Raw genomic sequence first — 17,756 nt, 5'->3', positions numbered from 1 at the left:
TCCAGCATTTTGTGTCTATCTTTCTGTAATAACAGAAATCTTTTGGCTGGCTCTTCTGCAATAAGGACAGCAGGTAAATGATTGCTCAGAAACAGCCCCCCAATGGCCTACTGAGTGGAACTGTGAACGTCCTGGTCCAGTTGCAGTTTGGCGTAGGTCCCTCGTACCAGCCCACGCTTTGATCAGTGGAGTTATAGGGCTCCATCCTTCCTGCTTGGTGGAACCGACTCTGTGAGTCCCACACATGTCTACTGCATGGCGAGAATGTGATCATCAAAACAGCCCCAACCACAAAACCACACAAAATACTCATTCCTCTGACTTCACCGGGCCTGAATCGGTGGGAATGCTGCACCACAGTGAGATAAACATGCGGCTGGCTTAAGGCAGTGACTACGCAACCCAGAGAAAGCACTGTATGCCAAAGAAAACACAACAGAAGGACACGTCATCCTGACCTATGGATTTCACTCTGTGGTTGATGTGCCTGCAGAGAAACAAGACTGAGGTTTTCAATGAGATAATTACAGTAAACCCTCGCTATTACCGACCTTGTCAGAACGGATTTCGGTTACAGCGGACAGATCTACCGGCCTTCACCGCCAGTGCCAACACCACTACCAGCCTGCACCACCTCCCCGGCCACTTCCCGGCCATGCCAGTCACCAGCACCACCTGTACTGCATTGAGAGCCTTGTAGTTCAGGGCAGGCAAGGCCTTGTTTTAATGTTTCAGCTGAAAAAAGACACCTCTGTCAGTGCAATTCATGCTCAGCCTATTGTTGGGTCTCTACACATGAAATATATTATACTTGGTTATAGTGGACAATCAGCAATAACAGACACCATTCCCACTTCCCACTATGGTCCATTATCACAAGCGTTTACTGTAATATTATCAACACAAAATATAAGGGCCTAAATGTAATTGGTGATCTAAGACAGACATAAGAAACCACTTATTAATGGTTTTTTCCCACCATCACTGGCTGATATTATTTCAGTTATCAACTTCTAGGAATTGTCCCGCCTCACCTCTCTTCCAGCTTTCCCCCAACCCACCATATCCCCCCCCCCCAATCAGTCTGAAGAAAGGTCTCGACCCGAAACATCACCTATCCGTGTCCTCCAGAGATGCTGCCTTATCTGCTGATTTACTCCAGCACTTTGTGTTTTTCTTCCTTTAAGACCCATGTTAAATCTACTTCTTTGACCAAGCTTTCATTCTTCCATCCTTATTCTCCTCTCCAAGGCAAGGTTTCTATTATTTATTCAAGGGATGGTGGCTTCGCAGGTGGAGCCAGCATTTAATTGTCCATCCATAATGGCCCTTGGGTGGGTGATGGTGAGCTGCCTTCTTGAAGTGCCGAGGCCTTGACTGTGTGGGTATACACACAATGCTTTTAGGAAGGGAGTTTCAGGATTTTGACCCAGCAATGATGAAGGAGCCAAGATGTATTTCCATGTCAAGATGGTGTGTGGCTTGATGGGCAACTTCCAAATGGCGGCACTTGGTGGTGCAGCGGTAGAGCTGTTGTCTCACAACGCTAGAGACCCAGGTTCGATCCTGACTGGGTGCTGTCTCCTTGCGACCGCGTGGGTTTTCTCCGGGTGCTCTGGTTTCCTCCCACATTCCAAAGACATGCAGGTTTGTAGGTTAATTGGCTTCTGTAGATTGTCCCGAGTGTGTAGGATAGAACTAGTGTACAGGATGATTACTGGTCGGCGTGGACTCAATGAGGCGAAGAGCCTGTTTACATGCTGTACCTCCAAACTATAAACTAAACTAAACTAAACTGGCGGTGCTCCCAAACCTTTGCTGCCCTTGTCTGGGGGATCCTATTAAACCTAACGTATAATGAAAGTCTTACATCACGCGGACGTGGGAAGGATGTATCCAGTAATGGAAGAGTCTAGAACCAGAGGGCAAATACTCAAAATAAAAGGACGTTCATTTAGAATGGAGATGAGGAGACATTTCTTTAGCCAGAGGGTGGTGAATCTGTGGAATTCATTGCCGCACACAGCTGTGGAGGCCAAGTCAATGGGTGTTTTTGAAGCAGAGATTGATAGCAACAAAGCGTGTAGATTGAGTGCTGGCCCTTTAAATTGCACCTTTTTTAGGGGGGAAAAATTAATATACCCTAGTTTTTCTGTTTCTCAGAACAATGAGGTTTAGTTTAGTTTAGTGAAACAGCACGGATACAGGCCCTACAGCCTACCAGCTTCATGCTGACTATCAATCACTTGTTTACACTAGTTCTATTGCTCATCTATTCCCGATACATTTGTGGCAATTTTTACAAAGGCCAGATTCAAGAGTCAAGAATCAAGAGAAGAATGGTCTTGGTCCGAAAACGTTACCTATTCCTTTTCTCTCAGTCTGAAGAAGGGTCTCAAGCTGAAACTTCACCTATTCCTTCTCTCCAGAGATGCAGCCTGTCCCGCTGAGTTACTCCAGCATTTTGTGTCTATCTTCAATGTTTTATTATTATACGTACTGACAACGGATCAATGAAATTCTTACTTGCAGCAGCATAACAGACCTGTAGACACAATGTACATGGATAATATATAATAAACACAAATGCAACAAGTCAATAACCCCAATAATAGTGCAAAAAACACAAGGTCGTTAAGGCAACCGAAGACAGTCTCATCGTTCATGTATAAGTGATTGCATAAGCAAATGCACAACTGCTACGCCATCTTGTAGTGGTTACATTGCACAGTAAACCCTTCACTAATTTGACAGCTGCAGAATAAATGTAGTCTGGATGATTGCTTTGGGATTGAATTGCTTGTAGGCACTATGGTTGGCTGGCACTTCACTGTGGTATAAAGTGGGTCAGGACTTCAAAATTCACTCTTACAATTTGATCAACTCCACATAGTTTTTCTGACTGATTTTTATCTGACAGTGGCTTGCCTTGGGCCCAAACCTGTCAGAATATGTGGTCTGTTGATAGATTGATATGTAATCTGGAGTGATACAGAGTTAGTTCTTCTGACCAGACAATGAACAGTGGTAACTCAGAAAAAACTTATAAAAGTTCTTTAAAAAAAAGTCTCTCACCAATCTTTTCTGCAAGTTTACTTTAGGAGCCCATTAATTAATCCTATCTGTGTTTGTAAAAACTGTATAATTGTGTATAGTTAGAGATGCTTGTAAGATGTTTATACACCTAACCTAAACAAAAAATGTATATTTGCCTACATATTATTCCTATTATATTTTTCTAGCACTTCCAAAATGTATAACTCTTTCAGTCCTTCACTCCTGCTTCTTCCTATTGGCTTATGGCTTAACATACCCCATAAGGACTCCCCCCAACTCTCACTGGAAGAGTGACAAAACTTTGAGAGAACCTTTCGAAGAATTTCACAGTTCAAACTTCTATTAATTGGTCACAATCATGTCACATAGAACACAGAACTTCAGGGAACTATGCACTTGTACTCCTAGGTCTTCCTGTCCTCCAACACTATCCAGGGTATTTACTGCCATTTACTTTGCAAGTCTTGCCCTAGTCTAACTTACCAAAACGTAACAATTTACACTTGTCTCAGCTGAATTCCATCTACCAATTCTTGGCTCACTTTCCCAGCTGATCTACACCCTGTTGTAATCTTAGATAAACGTCTTCACTGCCCATTATACCAGCAATTGTGGCTCCATAATTCAAAAGCCTTGTATATGAAGAAGGATTATTGTGCAGAAGTACTAGAGGGCAGTCATCATTTTGCGAAAAGTTCTTAGGCTCAGTGGGAAAAGCAGAAATGAGAATAGAGCATAAATAATATCTGCAAAAGCACTTCGTTTTTATCGAAAACAAAAATAGCTGTAACAGAGGCCTGTAACTCTGAAGGTAGACACAAAATACTGGAGTAACTGGAGTAAGTGTACAGGGATCGCTGGTCAGCGCGGACTTGGTGGGCTGAAGTGCATGTTTCCGCGCTGTATCTCTAAACAAAACTCAACTAACTCAGCGGGACAGGCAGCATCTCTGCAGAGAAGGAATGAGTCACGTTTCGGATCGAGACCCTTCACCCATTCCTTCTCTCCGGTGATGCTGCCTGTCCCGCTGAGTTACTCCAGTATTTTTGCATCTATCTCCGGTGTAAACCAGCATCAGTCACACACTGTCTTTCCATGCCTTGTTTTCAGTAAATGTTAAAATCCAACTGTGAATCTTTAGTGTATGTTTCCATCGATGAAATAAATCCTTTTTCTGTCAGGAAACAGACAAGATTTGTTCAGCTGGCAAATAGCAACTGAAGCCCAAACAGCTTTGGAAAGTATTGCTGGATTAGGAAGAGCAGAGCTGTGCATCGTATAAAGTAAACATGCGTTCATTAACCACTTTGTCATCCAGGAGTTCAGCTGCAGTGATTTCAACACCATGATGAATGCACCATTACCCCAGTTTCCTCTGACAGCTAGAGCAATGAATTCATGTCAAACAGAGTGATCTCACTGCTGCGCTTCACTGACTGACAGACCGGTGGAGAGTGTGTCTCCCCTCAAAGATGACATAAGGATATAAAGCCAACAACAGGTTTGGTTAGGCCACGGTTGGAATGTGCAGTTCTGGACTGGTTACCCCATTACAGGGAGGATGTGGAGGCTTTTTGGAGAGGGTGCAGAATGCTGCCTGGATCAGTTGGGCTTCAGCTACAAGAAGAGGTTGGGTAAAGTTGGATTGTTTTCTCTGAAACCTCAGAGGTTGAGGGGAGACTTGATAGAAGGATATAAAATTAAGAGAGGCATAGATGGGGTGCAAGACAGATGGGGTGCAAGACAGTCAGAACCTTTATCCCAGAGTGGAAATGTCCAACACTAGAGGGCATAGCTATAAGGTGAGAGGGGGGGGGGGGTTTGAATGGAGACGTGTGGGGCAGGTTTTTTTACACAGAGAGTGGAGGGGCCTGGAAGGCATTGCCAAGGTTGGTGGTGGGAGAAGATACGATTGTGGTGTTCAAGATGGTTTTAGATAGGCACACGGAACTGCAGGGAAAAGAGGAATATGGATCATGCACAGGCAGATGAGATCAATTCAACGTGGCATCATGTTCAGCACAAAGATTGTGGGCCGAAGGGCCATTTCCTGTGCTGTACTGTTCTATGTTATATGTTCTGAAGGGAGATTTAGACTTCTGACCGTTCTTTTTTTTGTGTGGAATATTCTCATATAATGAAGAATTATCATTCTATTATCAACCTGTCTAGTTCAGTCCTCTTTAGTTTCTCGATCATTTAGGCACCTTTTAAATGCATTCAGAATTTGTGTCACAACCATCATCTCCAGCGGATTCCAAATGTAAAATGAAATATTTTTATTCATTGATATTAATTTATAACAACCTTGTCTTAATTCACCAATTATAACCTAAGCATCCCATAACATCATGGAGATCGACAACAAGGAACAGCAATATGCAATATGCAACAGTGGCCCTTCGGCCCACTGAGGCAAACCTGACCATTAGACACCTCTTTACATTAATCCTTCATTAATCCTCTCATTCTCCTAATAATGGAAATATACGTGGTAGATTAATTTCTATCTCGGAAATTCTGTGTTTCAGTGTATATATGGAAACATCGCAGCAAACATCCCATGCGAATGGAGCGGATCTGTAGAAATCTATGATGACAGAACTCTGGATTCTCTGTACCTGCCTTCTCTCCATACCCCCTGACCCCTTTAGCCACAAGGGCCACATCTAACTCCCTCTTAAATATAGCCAATGAACTGGCCTCAACTACCTTCTGTGGCAGAGAATTCCACAGACTCACCACTCTCTGTGTGAAGAAATGTTTTCTCATCTCGGTCCTAAAAGACTTCCCCCTTATCCTTAAGCTGTGACCCCTGGTTCTGGACTTCCCCAACATCGGGAACAATCTTCCCGCATCAACCCCTTAAGAATCTGGTGAACCTTCTCTGTACTCCCTCTAAGGCTAGAATGTCTTTCCTCAGATTAGGAGACCAAAACTGTACACAATACTCCAGGTGCGGTCTCAGGACCATTCCCAAATCTGAAACTCGCTGTTTATGTTTATTAAATCCGAATTGGATGTGTTTGTTTTTGTGTGGCCGGGACTAAAATGCATGGGCGACTGACAAATCCCGGAACTGCCCGATGGATCGCTCGCTCATTCTGAGACCGCAGAGCGGCTGAGAGCTGAACCGCGCCGCACGGATTCGTAATGGGGAACATTGTCCGCCCGCCCGCCCGTGGCCTGTAAAGGGGTAGAAAAGGCGGGTGGAGGATGTGGAGGGAGATGAGTTCACGACAAGAGTCCTCTCAACCTGCGTATTCAATGTGCGCTGGGACTGGAGTATTTGAATAACAGAGGGAAAGTTACTGTAAAGCAAAACTAAATGTTCTGATCTTATAGACAATAGACAATAGACAATAGGTGCAGGAGTAGGCCATTCAGCCCTTCGAGCCAGCACCGCCATTCAATGGCTGATCACTCTCAATCAGTACCCCGTTCCTGCCTTCTCCCCATACCCCCTCACTCCGCTATCCTTAAGAGCTCTATCCAGCTCTCTCTTGAAAGCATCCAACGAACTGGCCTCCACTGCCTTCTGAGGCAGAGAATTCCACACCTTCACCACTCTCTGACTGAAAAAGTTCCTCCTCATCTCCGTTCTTATCCAATAACCGCCTATAATAGAGGGGCGAGATCACAGCAGATATGGTTCCACCGAATGATAAACTGACACTGACAATTATGCAGTCACCTACTATAGCACATTGGCACATCAAGGTGAACCTTCCTATCCAAATAGAAACAAGTAACAGGTTAAACACAAAATAAGGGAAAATAGGATGGGTTGGCAGCAATATTTCAGTTTGGTTTTGAGATGCAGCGTGGAAGCAGACCTTTCGGCCCATCGAGTCCGCGCCGACCAGTGATCACCCGTACAGTCGTTCCATCCTACACGCTACTGATAATCTACAGAAGCCAATTAACCCACAACCCCGCACGTCTATAAAAGGTTTTTTTAAGGGGCCCCAACCCGAAGCGTGGTCCGCCCATTCCCTCCACATGTGCTGCCTGACGCACTGAGTTACTCCAACACTTGGCGTTTTGCTCAAGATTCCAGCATCTGCAGTCTCTTGTGTCTCCACTTCAGGGAAAGCCCACTGCAACCATCTATTACTTGCACTTGATGAGCGGTCTCGCCTGCTGCAAGATTGTGTCGTGGTCAAGGTTTTTAAACATACCTCGTGACGCGGTAGTTGGTTAATAACAGTTGGTTTGGGAGGGTTAGCTTTGGGCTTTCAGTGCGGTTGTGTGACCCTTCCTAGCTAAAGCGCCAGCGTGAATGGGAGTCGTGAGGGATGGGTCTATCATCGCGGTTCAAGCCGGTACGAAAGGCGGATGCATGAGCATCGTATTACGAGAATAATCCCAGGGTTGATTGGGTTAACGCATGTTGAGCGTTTGACGGCTCTTGGCCTGGAGTTTGGAAGGATGAGGAAGGAGCTCGTTGAAACTTACAGAATAGATGTAGAGAGGATGTTTCCACTAGTGGGAGAGTCTAGGATCAGAGGTCATAGCCTCAGAATAAAAAGATGTATCAGTCTGAAGAAGGGCCTCGACCGTAAACGTCGCCCATTCCTTCTCTCCTGAGATGCTGCCTGACCCGCTTAGTTACTCCAGCATTTTGTGAATAAATACCTTTGATTTGTACCAACGTCTCAGTTATTGTCTTATACTATATATATCTTTAGAAAGAAGTCCGTGGGGAATTTATTTAGTCAGAGGGTGATGAATCTGTGGAATTCATTGCCACAGACGGCTGTGGAGGCCAAGTCATTGGGTATTTGGTTCGTGATTTGTGAGGGTGTCAAAGGTTACGGGGAGAAGGCAGGAGAATGGGGTTGAGAGGGGAAAATAGATCAGCCAGGCAGAGTAGACCTGATGGGGCAAATGGCATAATTCTACTCCTATGATTTATCAACGTACTATGAACAATAACGTCATAGAAATATGAAGCAAGGAACAGGCCCTTTGGCCCACTGAGTCCGGCTTAATTCAATCCCTCCAAGCAAAGTCAACGCCAATGATAAGTATCTGGGATGAATAAGGGACAAATAACATAGAGAAACAAGGAACTGCATGTGCTGGCTTGCACAAAAGGACACAAAGTGCTGGAGGAACTCGGCGGTTCAGGCAGTATCTCAGGAGAACATAGACAGGTGACGTTTCGGGTCGGGACCCCAGCGAACTTATTGATCCCCAGTCCCGCACCGCCCACTTCTACATCTTCCCCAAAATCCATAAAAGGACCGCCCTGACAGACTCACTGTCTCCGTCTGCTCCTGCCCCACTGAACTCATCTCCACACGCCTTGATTCCACCATTCACCCCCCAGTCCAGTCCCTTCCCCCCTTCGAAAAAATAGTCTGCAGAAGGGTTCAGGTACCATGTATGGGGGAATGGACACGACGGTTCCAGTCGGGACCTTCGAATATTTGATATAATAGCGACCTGTAGATAGCATACTGTAGATTGTGACAACGTGAATATAGTGAACGGGGCGCTATGAATAACAGTGCATAACTTTTCAGATTATGAAATATTGTTTCCCAGACATTGAATTACAATTAGGAATTGTTTATCAGCCCGACACCATTTCAGAAATGGTAAGAACCGCATCTTTAACAAGGCTTCACAGGTCACAAATCCAATGGAACCGTGTTTCTATTTTAACAACGAAAAACAAAATGTTATATTTTAGGATTGAGAGAGTGGATCTCGGTCAAAATACACGACTCGCGGTTTTTGATGATTACAACAGGGATTTTTTGTTACATTTGTGGGATGGACATATTTAAACTGTTGCAACCCATACACTTATTATTTAACTGAAAAAAAACCATATTTTGATTTGCCACAATTTCTAAAATGGGCTTAATGTAGAAGTACTTGCAAATTCATCTGTAAATTACTCGAATCCCATTTAGAATTGTTCACGTCGATTTCCTTTGTCCTCTCTGGTTCCAACGCTGTAACATTAGCTTAACAGTAAACGACGGACCTTAGATCGAGAAAATTGTTATTAACGCAAATATACAGTTAAAATGTCATTACGGTCAGAGAATATTCCGTGCCCCATTCTTTATTAGGAGAGGCAACGAAAGCTGCCATTGAAAATAACTCGAATACGAGGATAAAATTATGAGGAAAAAAAATCTCGACAAAACAAAAATGTCAATTTCGAGAGATTTGGCTTAAATGTGGGCAAATGGGACCAGTTTAGATGGGACACCTTGGTCAGCATGGACGAGATGGATTGGAGGTCCAATGACTCTGTAAATGTACCAAACCCTCACTGAAATCTTAGGAAAGCTTTATTTGATAGACACACAACGCTGGAGTAACTCAGGAGGATAGACAGCATCTCTGGATAAAAGGGAATGGACGACGTTTCAGGTCGAGACCCTTCTGAAGCAGCTGAGAGGAAGATGTTTGAATGGACTTTCATTTGGCGACGATCTTATTTGCAGCTCATTTGGGTTTTTTTAAATATCTTTTCCTCCACATGTGTTTTTGTTTTCTGTTAGAGCATTATTTACTGCAAGTATTCTGCAATGGCCAGATGCGAAAGTTTGGAAATTATTACATTTCCTTTAGATTTGCTACCAAGCTGTGCCGCCGTGGTTTATTTCACTCGTAGACGTACATCTATCTACATTTGGGTAGATGCTTCAGGTTTTCCAATGATGTTAAATCTATTAGATCATTTACGTCACATCGTCATGGAAACTTCTTAACTATGTTTGCAACAAGCTGTATTTGTTTGCAACAAGCCTCTTGGCTGCTTCAATCGCCCACCAAAGGCCGTCTGTAAGAATTGGGACTGGATCTTGTATTCCCCTGGGAGTTGGATTGACATTAATGACTTTGGATCTTTCAGGCAGAGAGAAGTTCGTTCCGAAGATAGACACAAAAAGCTGGAGTAACTCAGCGGGACAGGCAGCATCTCTGGAGAAAAGGAACAGGTGACGTTTCGGGTCGAGACCCTTCTTCTGAATGAGAGTCTGGGGAGAGGGAAACGAGAGATATAGACGGTGATTATAGAGATATAGAATAGATATAGGGATATAGAATGAAAGATATGCAGAAAAGTAACGATGATAAACGAAACAGGCCATTGTCAGCTGTGGGCTAGGTAAAAACGAGTTACAGACAATGAGACTCAACAAGACGACATTGAAGCTAGTACAAAGACTTGGGTGGGAGAGGGATGGAGGGAGAAGGGATATCAGGGTTGCTAGAAGTTAGCCTGGTCCGCCTTCCAACGTAAATGTTTTCACTTGGTTGCTTCCTTTAGATCGGCAGACACCTGGTGGCAGAGGAGTCCACATGGAGAACCACAGACACGTTAACACGCTCAGCTGTCCGCACCTTGTCCAAGGTGGCTCCACCCCAAAGGGGAAGGTTGACCGCCGTGAGTTGGGCAAGACTTGTCCGGGGCAGAACGGTCCACTGATGCCGGCCAAGAAGGTCAGGGATTGCGTGGCGGTCGGGGACAAGGACTTTCCCTGTGCCGAGCGCCGACTGTCCCGAGGTGACGTGGAGTTCTCTCACAAGGACACGCTGGCAACTGTTGGCAATGTTGGCGCCCAGACATCCCCAAGTCCGGACTACCGCCAGCAAGCCCCAGAGCAGAGGGACAAGTGGGGCAAAAAGATGGACTTCTTGTTGTCAGTTATTGGCTTTGCGGTGGATTTGGGCAATGTCTGGAGATTTCCTTACATTTGTTATCAAAACGGTGGCGGTAAGTTTATGTGTCGTGAATCTGGTTAACTCTACACACATTCCATGGCTATCCCCGTTTAAAAAAAGTCTTAAACAAACGAATTTGCCGATTCAACGTGCCTTCAATAGTGATTGAACCGAACAAACGTATTGGATCAAGAGAGATGTTTAGTCCATAACAATGTTCTTTGCTACTGTTTGAAAATGTTCTATTCTCGCTTTTACGAATATTTGAAACGTTCGTAATTTTATTTTGATTTTATTTTAATGTTGAAAGTTACCATTTTAACCATTTTTTAGCGTCGTTGTGACATTATATGAAACATATATTGGTTTCGATCCATTTGTGTTTCAACAGTCTGTTACATATAATTGAATGCAAAGGATAAATGTGAATTATCAGATGTAGAAAATGTGGTTGTGGTGCATAGTGGAGGATGAAAACGGCCCCGAATCTCCATTCAATATTACACTTACACACACACACACACACACACACACACACACACACACGCACACGCACACGCACACGCACACGCGCACACACACACACACACACGCACGCACACACACACACACTCTCTCACACACACACACACGCACACACACACACACACACTCTCTCACACACACAAACATACACGCACACACACACACACACGCACACACAAACATACACACATACACACACACACACACACACACACACACACTCACACGCACACACGCACGCACACACTGAGAGGGGCAAGGTTTAATTCAATATTAAACTTACATGTGATATATATATAACACATATAAGTTTAATATTAAATTAAACCTTGCCCCCCGCATCTTAAAGCAATTTCCTCTAGTCTTTGACATTTCCACCCTGGGGGAAATGGTTCTGTCTACCCTAACCATGCCAAATGTACATTACAGGAAAAAAAGACCAGTAGTAAACCCCAAATGGTTAGAATTTAGTTGTTTGTTAGGTAGGCAGAAGGAGCGTGTGGATAGACAACAGGAAGGTAGTTGAGATGGGTACATTGACTGATGACTGCAGGGTAAATGGATGCGTGGACGTAGGCTTAGGGTGGATGGACTAAGGGACAGAGACAGATAGATATTTGAGCAGAGAGAACAGATTGACAAACAGTTTCTTGGTGGCAGTAGTCTCAAAGCCCGGCAGAAAGCATGTCGCCGAAGACCGTGTACTATTCTTCATCCTACTGTTGGCATTTCCATTCCCAGAGAAAGAAACAAAACGTACCAACTAAATTAAAATAGCAAATACTCAATGAAACGGTTCTGATTTATTATAGCCATAAAATATTACAGTTGATTAAAGAGGAGTATTCGTTCCAGGAAATTGGGCTATCAAGATTACTGTTCAAAATAAACATTTAAGCCATTTGAAACATTTATGAAATAACATGTTACTGCTCTATTATTTCATAATGTTAAAATAATATTCAGTTTCGCAGTTACCTGTTATGAAACATATCATCATAACATCGGTCTGAAGAAGGGTCTCGACCAGAAACGTCACCTATTCCTTCTCTCTAGAGATGCTGTCTGACCCGCAGTTACTCCAGCTTTTTGTGTCCGTCTTCGGTTTAAACCAGCATCTGCAGTTCCTTCATGATCAGCCATGATCATATTGAATGGCGGTGCAGGCTCGAAGGGCCGAATGGCCTACTCCTGCACCTATTTTCTATGTTCTATGTTTTCTTCCTCCACATACCATCGTTTAGATCTGTTTATTTGTCTTCAATCTTTAGAAATAACTGATTGCAAAGAATAAATGTGAGTTATCTGAAAAGCATAAATGTATATGTTTTAAAGTTTAATACAGTTGCGGATAAGGTTGGTAGTTTTGTTTCGCAGAGAGGATGGTGGGATCTCTGATCTTAAGGATAGCGGAGTCAGGGGGTATGGGGAGAAGGCAGGAACGGGGTACTGATTGAGAATGATCAGCCATGATCACATTGAATGGCGGTGCTGGCTCGAAGGGCCGAACGGCCTCCTCATGCACCTATTGTCTATTATCGCGCTGGCAGGGGTGGTGATGAAGGCTGAAATGATAGTGGCGTTTAAGAGGCTTTTAGATGGGCACATGTGTTTATTTGGAGGAGGGATATGGATCGTGTGCGGACTGAGGCAATTTATTTTGACGACGTCTTCGGTACAGGTGGGCTGGTGGTTCTGTTCCTGTGCCGTACTCCGTACTCTGTTTTTCACACAGAGAGTGGTGAATCTGTGGAATTCTCTGCCACAGAAGGTAGTTGAGGCCAGTTCATTGGCTATATTTAAGAGGGAGTTAGATGTGGCCCTTGTGGCTAAAGGGATCAGGGGGTATGGAGAGAAGGCAGGTACGGGATACTGAGTTGGATGATCAGCCATCATCATATTGAATGGCGGTGCAGGCTCGAAGGGCCGAATGGCCTACTCCTGCACCTATTTTCTATGTTTCTATGTTATTTGTGCCAAATGAGCTGAGTTATTCTCACCTTTCAATGCTCCACCTCGCCACCGTACTAACCACGACCATTTTATCTTCTCAAATATTTCAGTAACTTTTTATGCCACTTTTCCAACTGCACACATCGCGATTATGGACGTGGCGATGACAACATATTGCATCTTATAATGTTTGTGCGCCCCCAAAAAAATCCTTGATTGGTAGGGGCTTCAATGGTTTCCCGGGAGAAGGCAGGGGAACGGGGTTGAGAGGGGAAAATAGAGCAGTCATGGTCGAATGGCGGAGTAGACTCGATGGGCCGAATGTCCTCATTCTGCTCCTATATCGTACGGTCTAATAAATCGCCGAAGTACACGTTTATGGGTCAGTGCGGGAGAGGAGGAGAGTCATAGTGAACTCGTGTGAAGTGGCGAGGCTCCCAGCCTGAATTGTACCAACTGTTCCCTTCAGCCCCTGACTATCCATTCTCCCCATTAGTCTCTACCTGCCAGCAAAACCTCACCTCTATAACATTTCCCCAAAAGAGAACAGATTGGAACGGCACTTGTAACACCGAAAAGATTGAATCGATCGACTGAAAGATGCAGCATGGAAACAGGTCATTCGGCCCATCGAGTCCCCGCCTACCATCATACCAGGTCCATGTTATCCCACTTTTGCGTCCACTCTCTGCACACCCGGGGCAATTTACAGAGGTCAATTAATCTACAGACCTGCGTGTCTTTGGGATGTGTGACGAAACCCGAGCGCCCAGAGAAAACCCACACGGTCACAGGGAGAATGTACAAACTCTACACATACAGCACCCGAGGTCAGGATTGATCCTGGGTTTCGTTGCTGTGAAACAGCAGTTCTAACAGTTTAAAAAAAAAAAGAGATGTAACATGGAAACAGGCCCTTCGGCCCACTAAGTCCACGCCGACCATCAATTACCCGTTCATAGACACAAAGTGCTGGAGTAACTCAGCGGGCCAGGCAGCATCTCTGGATTGAAGGAATGAGCGACGTTTCGGATCGAGACATTTCTTCAGACCCGCCAGACCCTTCTTCTAATCATTTTGTGTCTATCTTCGGTGTAAACCAGCATCTGCAGTTCCTTCCTACACAGTTACACGTTCACGTTAGTTCTGTGTTAACCCACTTTTTCATCCACTCCCTGCACGTTAGAGGCAATTTACAGACGTCAATTACGTTACTTGAGAGAATGCATTTGCGCGCGGAAATACTCAAACACCTAAAACAATATCTGATCTACTTTTTTCTTCTCCTTACCAGAAAATGGTGTCGCTTTTATGGCTTTTTGAGAATTTCCTTTTCAGATGGCTCTCCTGAGAAATTGTCACACAATTCTGTTACTCGCCTCGCTCTCCTATTGCACGCTATGTTTATTGAAAATGAACACAAATCTCCCAATTGCACGCCTTCCCGTACATATTTTGCACAAATGATCCTAATTAAGAATCGCACACAATTTTGCCGCGTTCGGTGGGGAGTTAAAAACTCCCTCCGGCAACAATTTGGGGTTTTTTTCTGACAAGGTAAAATGTAGTAATAAGGTAAAATAATTCGGTTCCTTCTGGAGTCATGAGTCTGAAGAAGCGCCCCGACCTGAAACGTTACCTATCCATGTTCTCCAGTAATATTGCATGACCATCTGAATTACTCCAACACGTTATGTCTTTTTTTGTTTGGAAACCTGCATCTGCAGTTTCTTGTTTCCAGTCTTGTTTCCTTCTCATTCATTGTAAGGATTCTCTAATTGCTTTGAGCTTCGGGTTTGTAGAACGTTAGATGTCGAAATACCCATTGCCATTGCACTTGGAAAACCATCCGAAACGTGACCTTGCATTTTAAGCACTTCCCTTGAGGAAATAATTGCACTCGATGACACCGACGAAATTTCTTCGCCCTGCTGTGCAGATTTAAAAAAAAAATCAAAATTCAACCCAAGGTATTGACGTAGTCTCTGTGTTCAGACCAAAGGTACCGTGCACAGGGATCTGTTAAAAGTGTTCTCTTGTATTGTTGCCAATGCTTACACTGTGATAGGCGAGATACCAGCGAACTCCAAGGTCACACGCAGCATGTTGTCTAAATTGTCTTCAAGACGGAAATTGTCTTCAAGACGTATAAGATAATTAAGGGGTTGGACTCGTTAGAGGCAGGAAACATGTTCCCAATGTTGGGGGAGTCCAGAACAAGGGGCCACAGTTTAAGAATAATGGGTAGGCCATTTAGAACTGAGATGAGGAAAAACTTTTTCAGTCAGAGAGTTGCGAATCTGTGGAATTCTCTGCCTCAGAAGGCAGTGGAGGCCAATTATCTGAATGCATTCAAGAGAGAGCTAGATAGGGCTCTTAAGGATAGCGGAGTCAGGGGGTATGGGGAGAAGGCAGGAACGGGGTACTATCATATCATATATCTACAGCCGGAAACAGGCCTTTTCGGCCCTCCAAGTCCGCGCCGCCCAGCGATCCCCGTACATTAACACTATCCTACACCCACTAGGGACAATTTTTTTTTTTTTTACATTTACCCAGCCAATTAACCTACATACCTGTACGTCTTTGGAGTGTGGGAGGAAACCGAAGATCTCGGAGAAAACCCACGCAGGTCACGGGGAGAACGTACAAACTCCTTACAGTGCAGCACCCGTAGTCAGGATCGAACCTGTGTCTCCGGCGCTGCATTCGCTGTAAAGCAGCAACTCTACCGCTGCGCTACCGTGCATCTGATTGAGAATGATCAGCCATGATCACATTGAATGGCGGTACTGGCTCGAAGGGCTGAATGGCCTCCTCCTGCACCTATTGTCTATTGTCTGAGGGTAGGAAAATGGAGTCATGAGGAACTGCAGGTGCTGGAAACTCGAATAAAACATATCCCTCCATTCCCAACATATCTAAGTGCTTATCTAAAAACCTCTTAAACACCACCATTGTATCTGCCTCCAATACCACCCCTGGCATCGCTGTCCAGGCACCCATCTCTGTGTAAAAAATGTGCCCCGCACATCTCCTTTAAACTTTGCCCCTCTCATCTTAAAGCTATGCCCTCTGGTCTATGGCATTTCCACCCTGAAAAATGGGTTCCAGAAATCTATATACTAAAACTCTCGTTTGTTATCTTGTTTGTGACTGAACTTCAGCCAAAACGGTACATGATAGCGTGACAATTTTAAGCCCACCTTGCTCACTGTCGTCACTTTAATGGTAAAAATGGTAGTTTTATTCAAATTGGTGTTATATATTTTTAAGTTATTCACATTTTAAAGTTTAAATCTATATCCCAAGGAGGGGTGGGAGGGAGGGAGGAGAAGGGGGGTTGAGGGGGATGGAGTGGGGGGGGTGGGGAGGGGAGGGGGGGGAAGGGGGAGGAGGGGGAGGGGGAGGAGGGGGGAAGGGGAGGGAGAGGAGGAGGGGAGGGAGGGGGGGAGGGGGAGGAGAGGGTGCTGCACCTATGCAGGAGAGGTTTGGGCCCAACGGGTCCACTTGGTCTAACTCTCGTTTGTTATCTTGGTTGTGACTGAACTTCAGCCAAAACGGTACACGATAGCGTGACAATTTTAGGCCCACTTACTCACCATTGTCACTTTAGTGATATAAGCAAGTAGTTTTATTGAAATCGGTGTTATATTTTAAAAGTTATTCACATTTTAAAGTTTAAAAGGAGGGGAGGGGGGAGGGGAGCAGGGAAGAGGGAGGGAGGGGGGAGTGGGGGAGATGGGAGAGGGGAGGAGGGGGTTGAGGAGAGAGGGGAGAGGACAGGGTGCTGCACCAATGCAGGAGAGGTTTGGGCCCAACGGGTCCACTTGGTCTAGTAGTTTTACAAAAGCAGAGAACTTATGTTGAAACTGTTACAAAAAAACCCACATGAAATATGTGTTGATTGTAATTGTCAACCATTGGGTAGAATGTGAATATCTGAGTGAAGCTCACCAAAGGTCCCCTGTCCTCCATTGTGCTCTGGCTAACAGCCATTGATTGTATTTTGGGCTGGTTGCTTTGTAGACATCTACATGAGAATGTTCATACATGGACACAATGAGTTTCCTGTCAAATACACAATGGTTACTTGCTCATTACAGAGTGGAATAATTACTGTACATGGGTCTTTTTACCACTGTGCTTTGAATTATATGTCATTGTGCATTAAGAAGCTGCTATTTATACATCAAATATATTTAAACATACCTGAAATTAATATTTTGTAACCATTATTTTCATAGATTTAATTTCTCTTATTAATTTCAGGTGCATTTCTCATTCCCTACGCCATAATGGCAATGTTTGGTGGAATTCCATTGTTCTACATGGAGTTGGCCTTGGGACAGTATCAGAGGACAGGAGTCATTCCTGTTTGGAACAGGATTTGCCCAATATTTAAAGGTGCTTTCATCATTATATTACATTTATATTAAGTTGGAGGAACAGCACCTCATATTTCACTTGGGCAGCTTACACCCCCAGCGGTATGAACATTGACTTCTCTAACTTCCAGTAACCCTTGC

The 17,756-nt window shown here is 44.4% G+C and overlaps 1 protein-coding gene across 1 annotated transcript in view; it reads left to right on the top strand.

The window, feature by feature from the left end:
• Positions 1–7,339: 7,339 nt before the first annotated feature.
• The window catches only part of slc6a4b (solute carrier family 6 member 4b), a 32,236-nt gene continuing 21,819 nt past the window's right edge, over positions 7,340–17,756 (top strand). Inside the window, exons 1-5 of the mRNA XM_078421842.1 lie at positions 7,340–7,382; positions 8,611–8,663; positions 10,171–10,242; positions 10,690–10,801; positions 17,500–17,634. Coding sequence (XP_078277968.1) covers positions 7,340–7,382; positions 8,611–8,663; positions 10,171–10,242; positions 10,690–10,801; positions 17,500–17,634 — 415 coding nt within the window. The remainder of the gene's footprint in view (positions 7,383–8,610; positions 8,664–10,170; positions 10,243–10,689; positions 10,802–17,499; positions 17,635–17,756) is intronic.

The sequence above is a fragment of the Rhinoraja longicauda genome, chromosome 25, assembly GCF_053455715.1.
Source record: "Rhinoraja longicauda isolate Sanriku21f chromosome 25, sRhiLon1.1, whole genome shotgun sequence".
Taxonomy (NCBI): Eukaryota; Metazoa; Chordata; class Chondrichthyes; order Rajiformes; family Arhynchobatidae; genus Rhinoraja; species Rhinoraja longicauda.
This window is presented reverse-complemented; position numbering and strand designations above follow the sequence as displayed.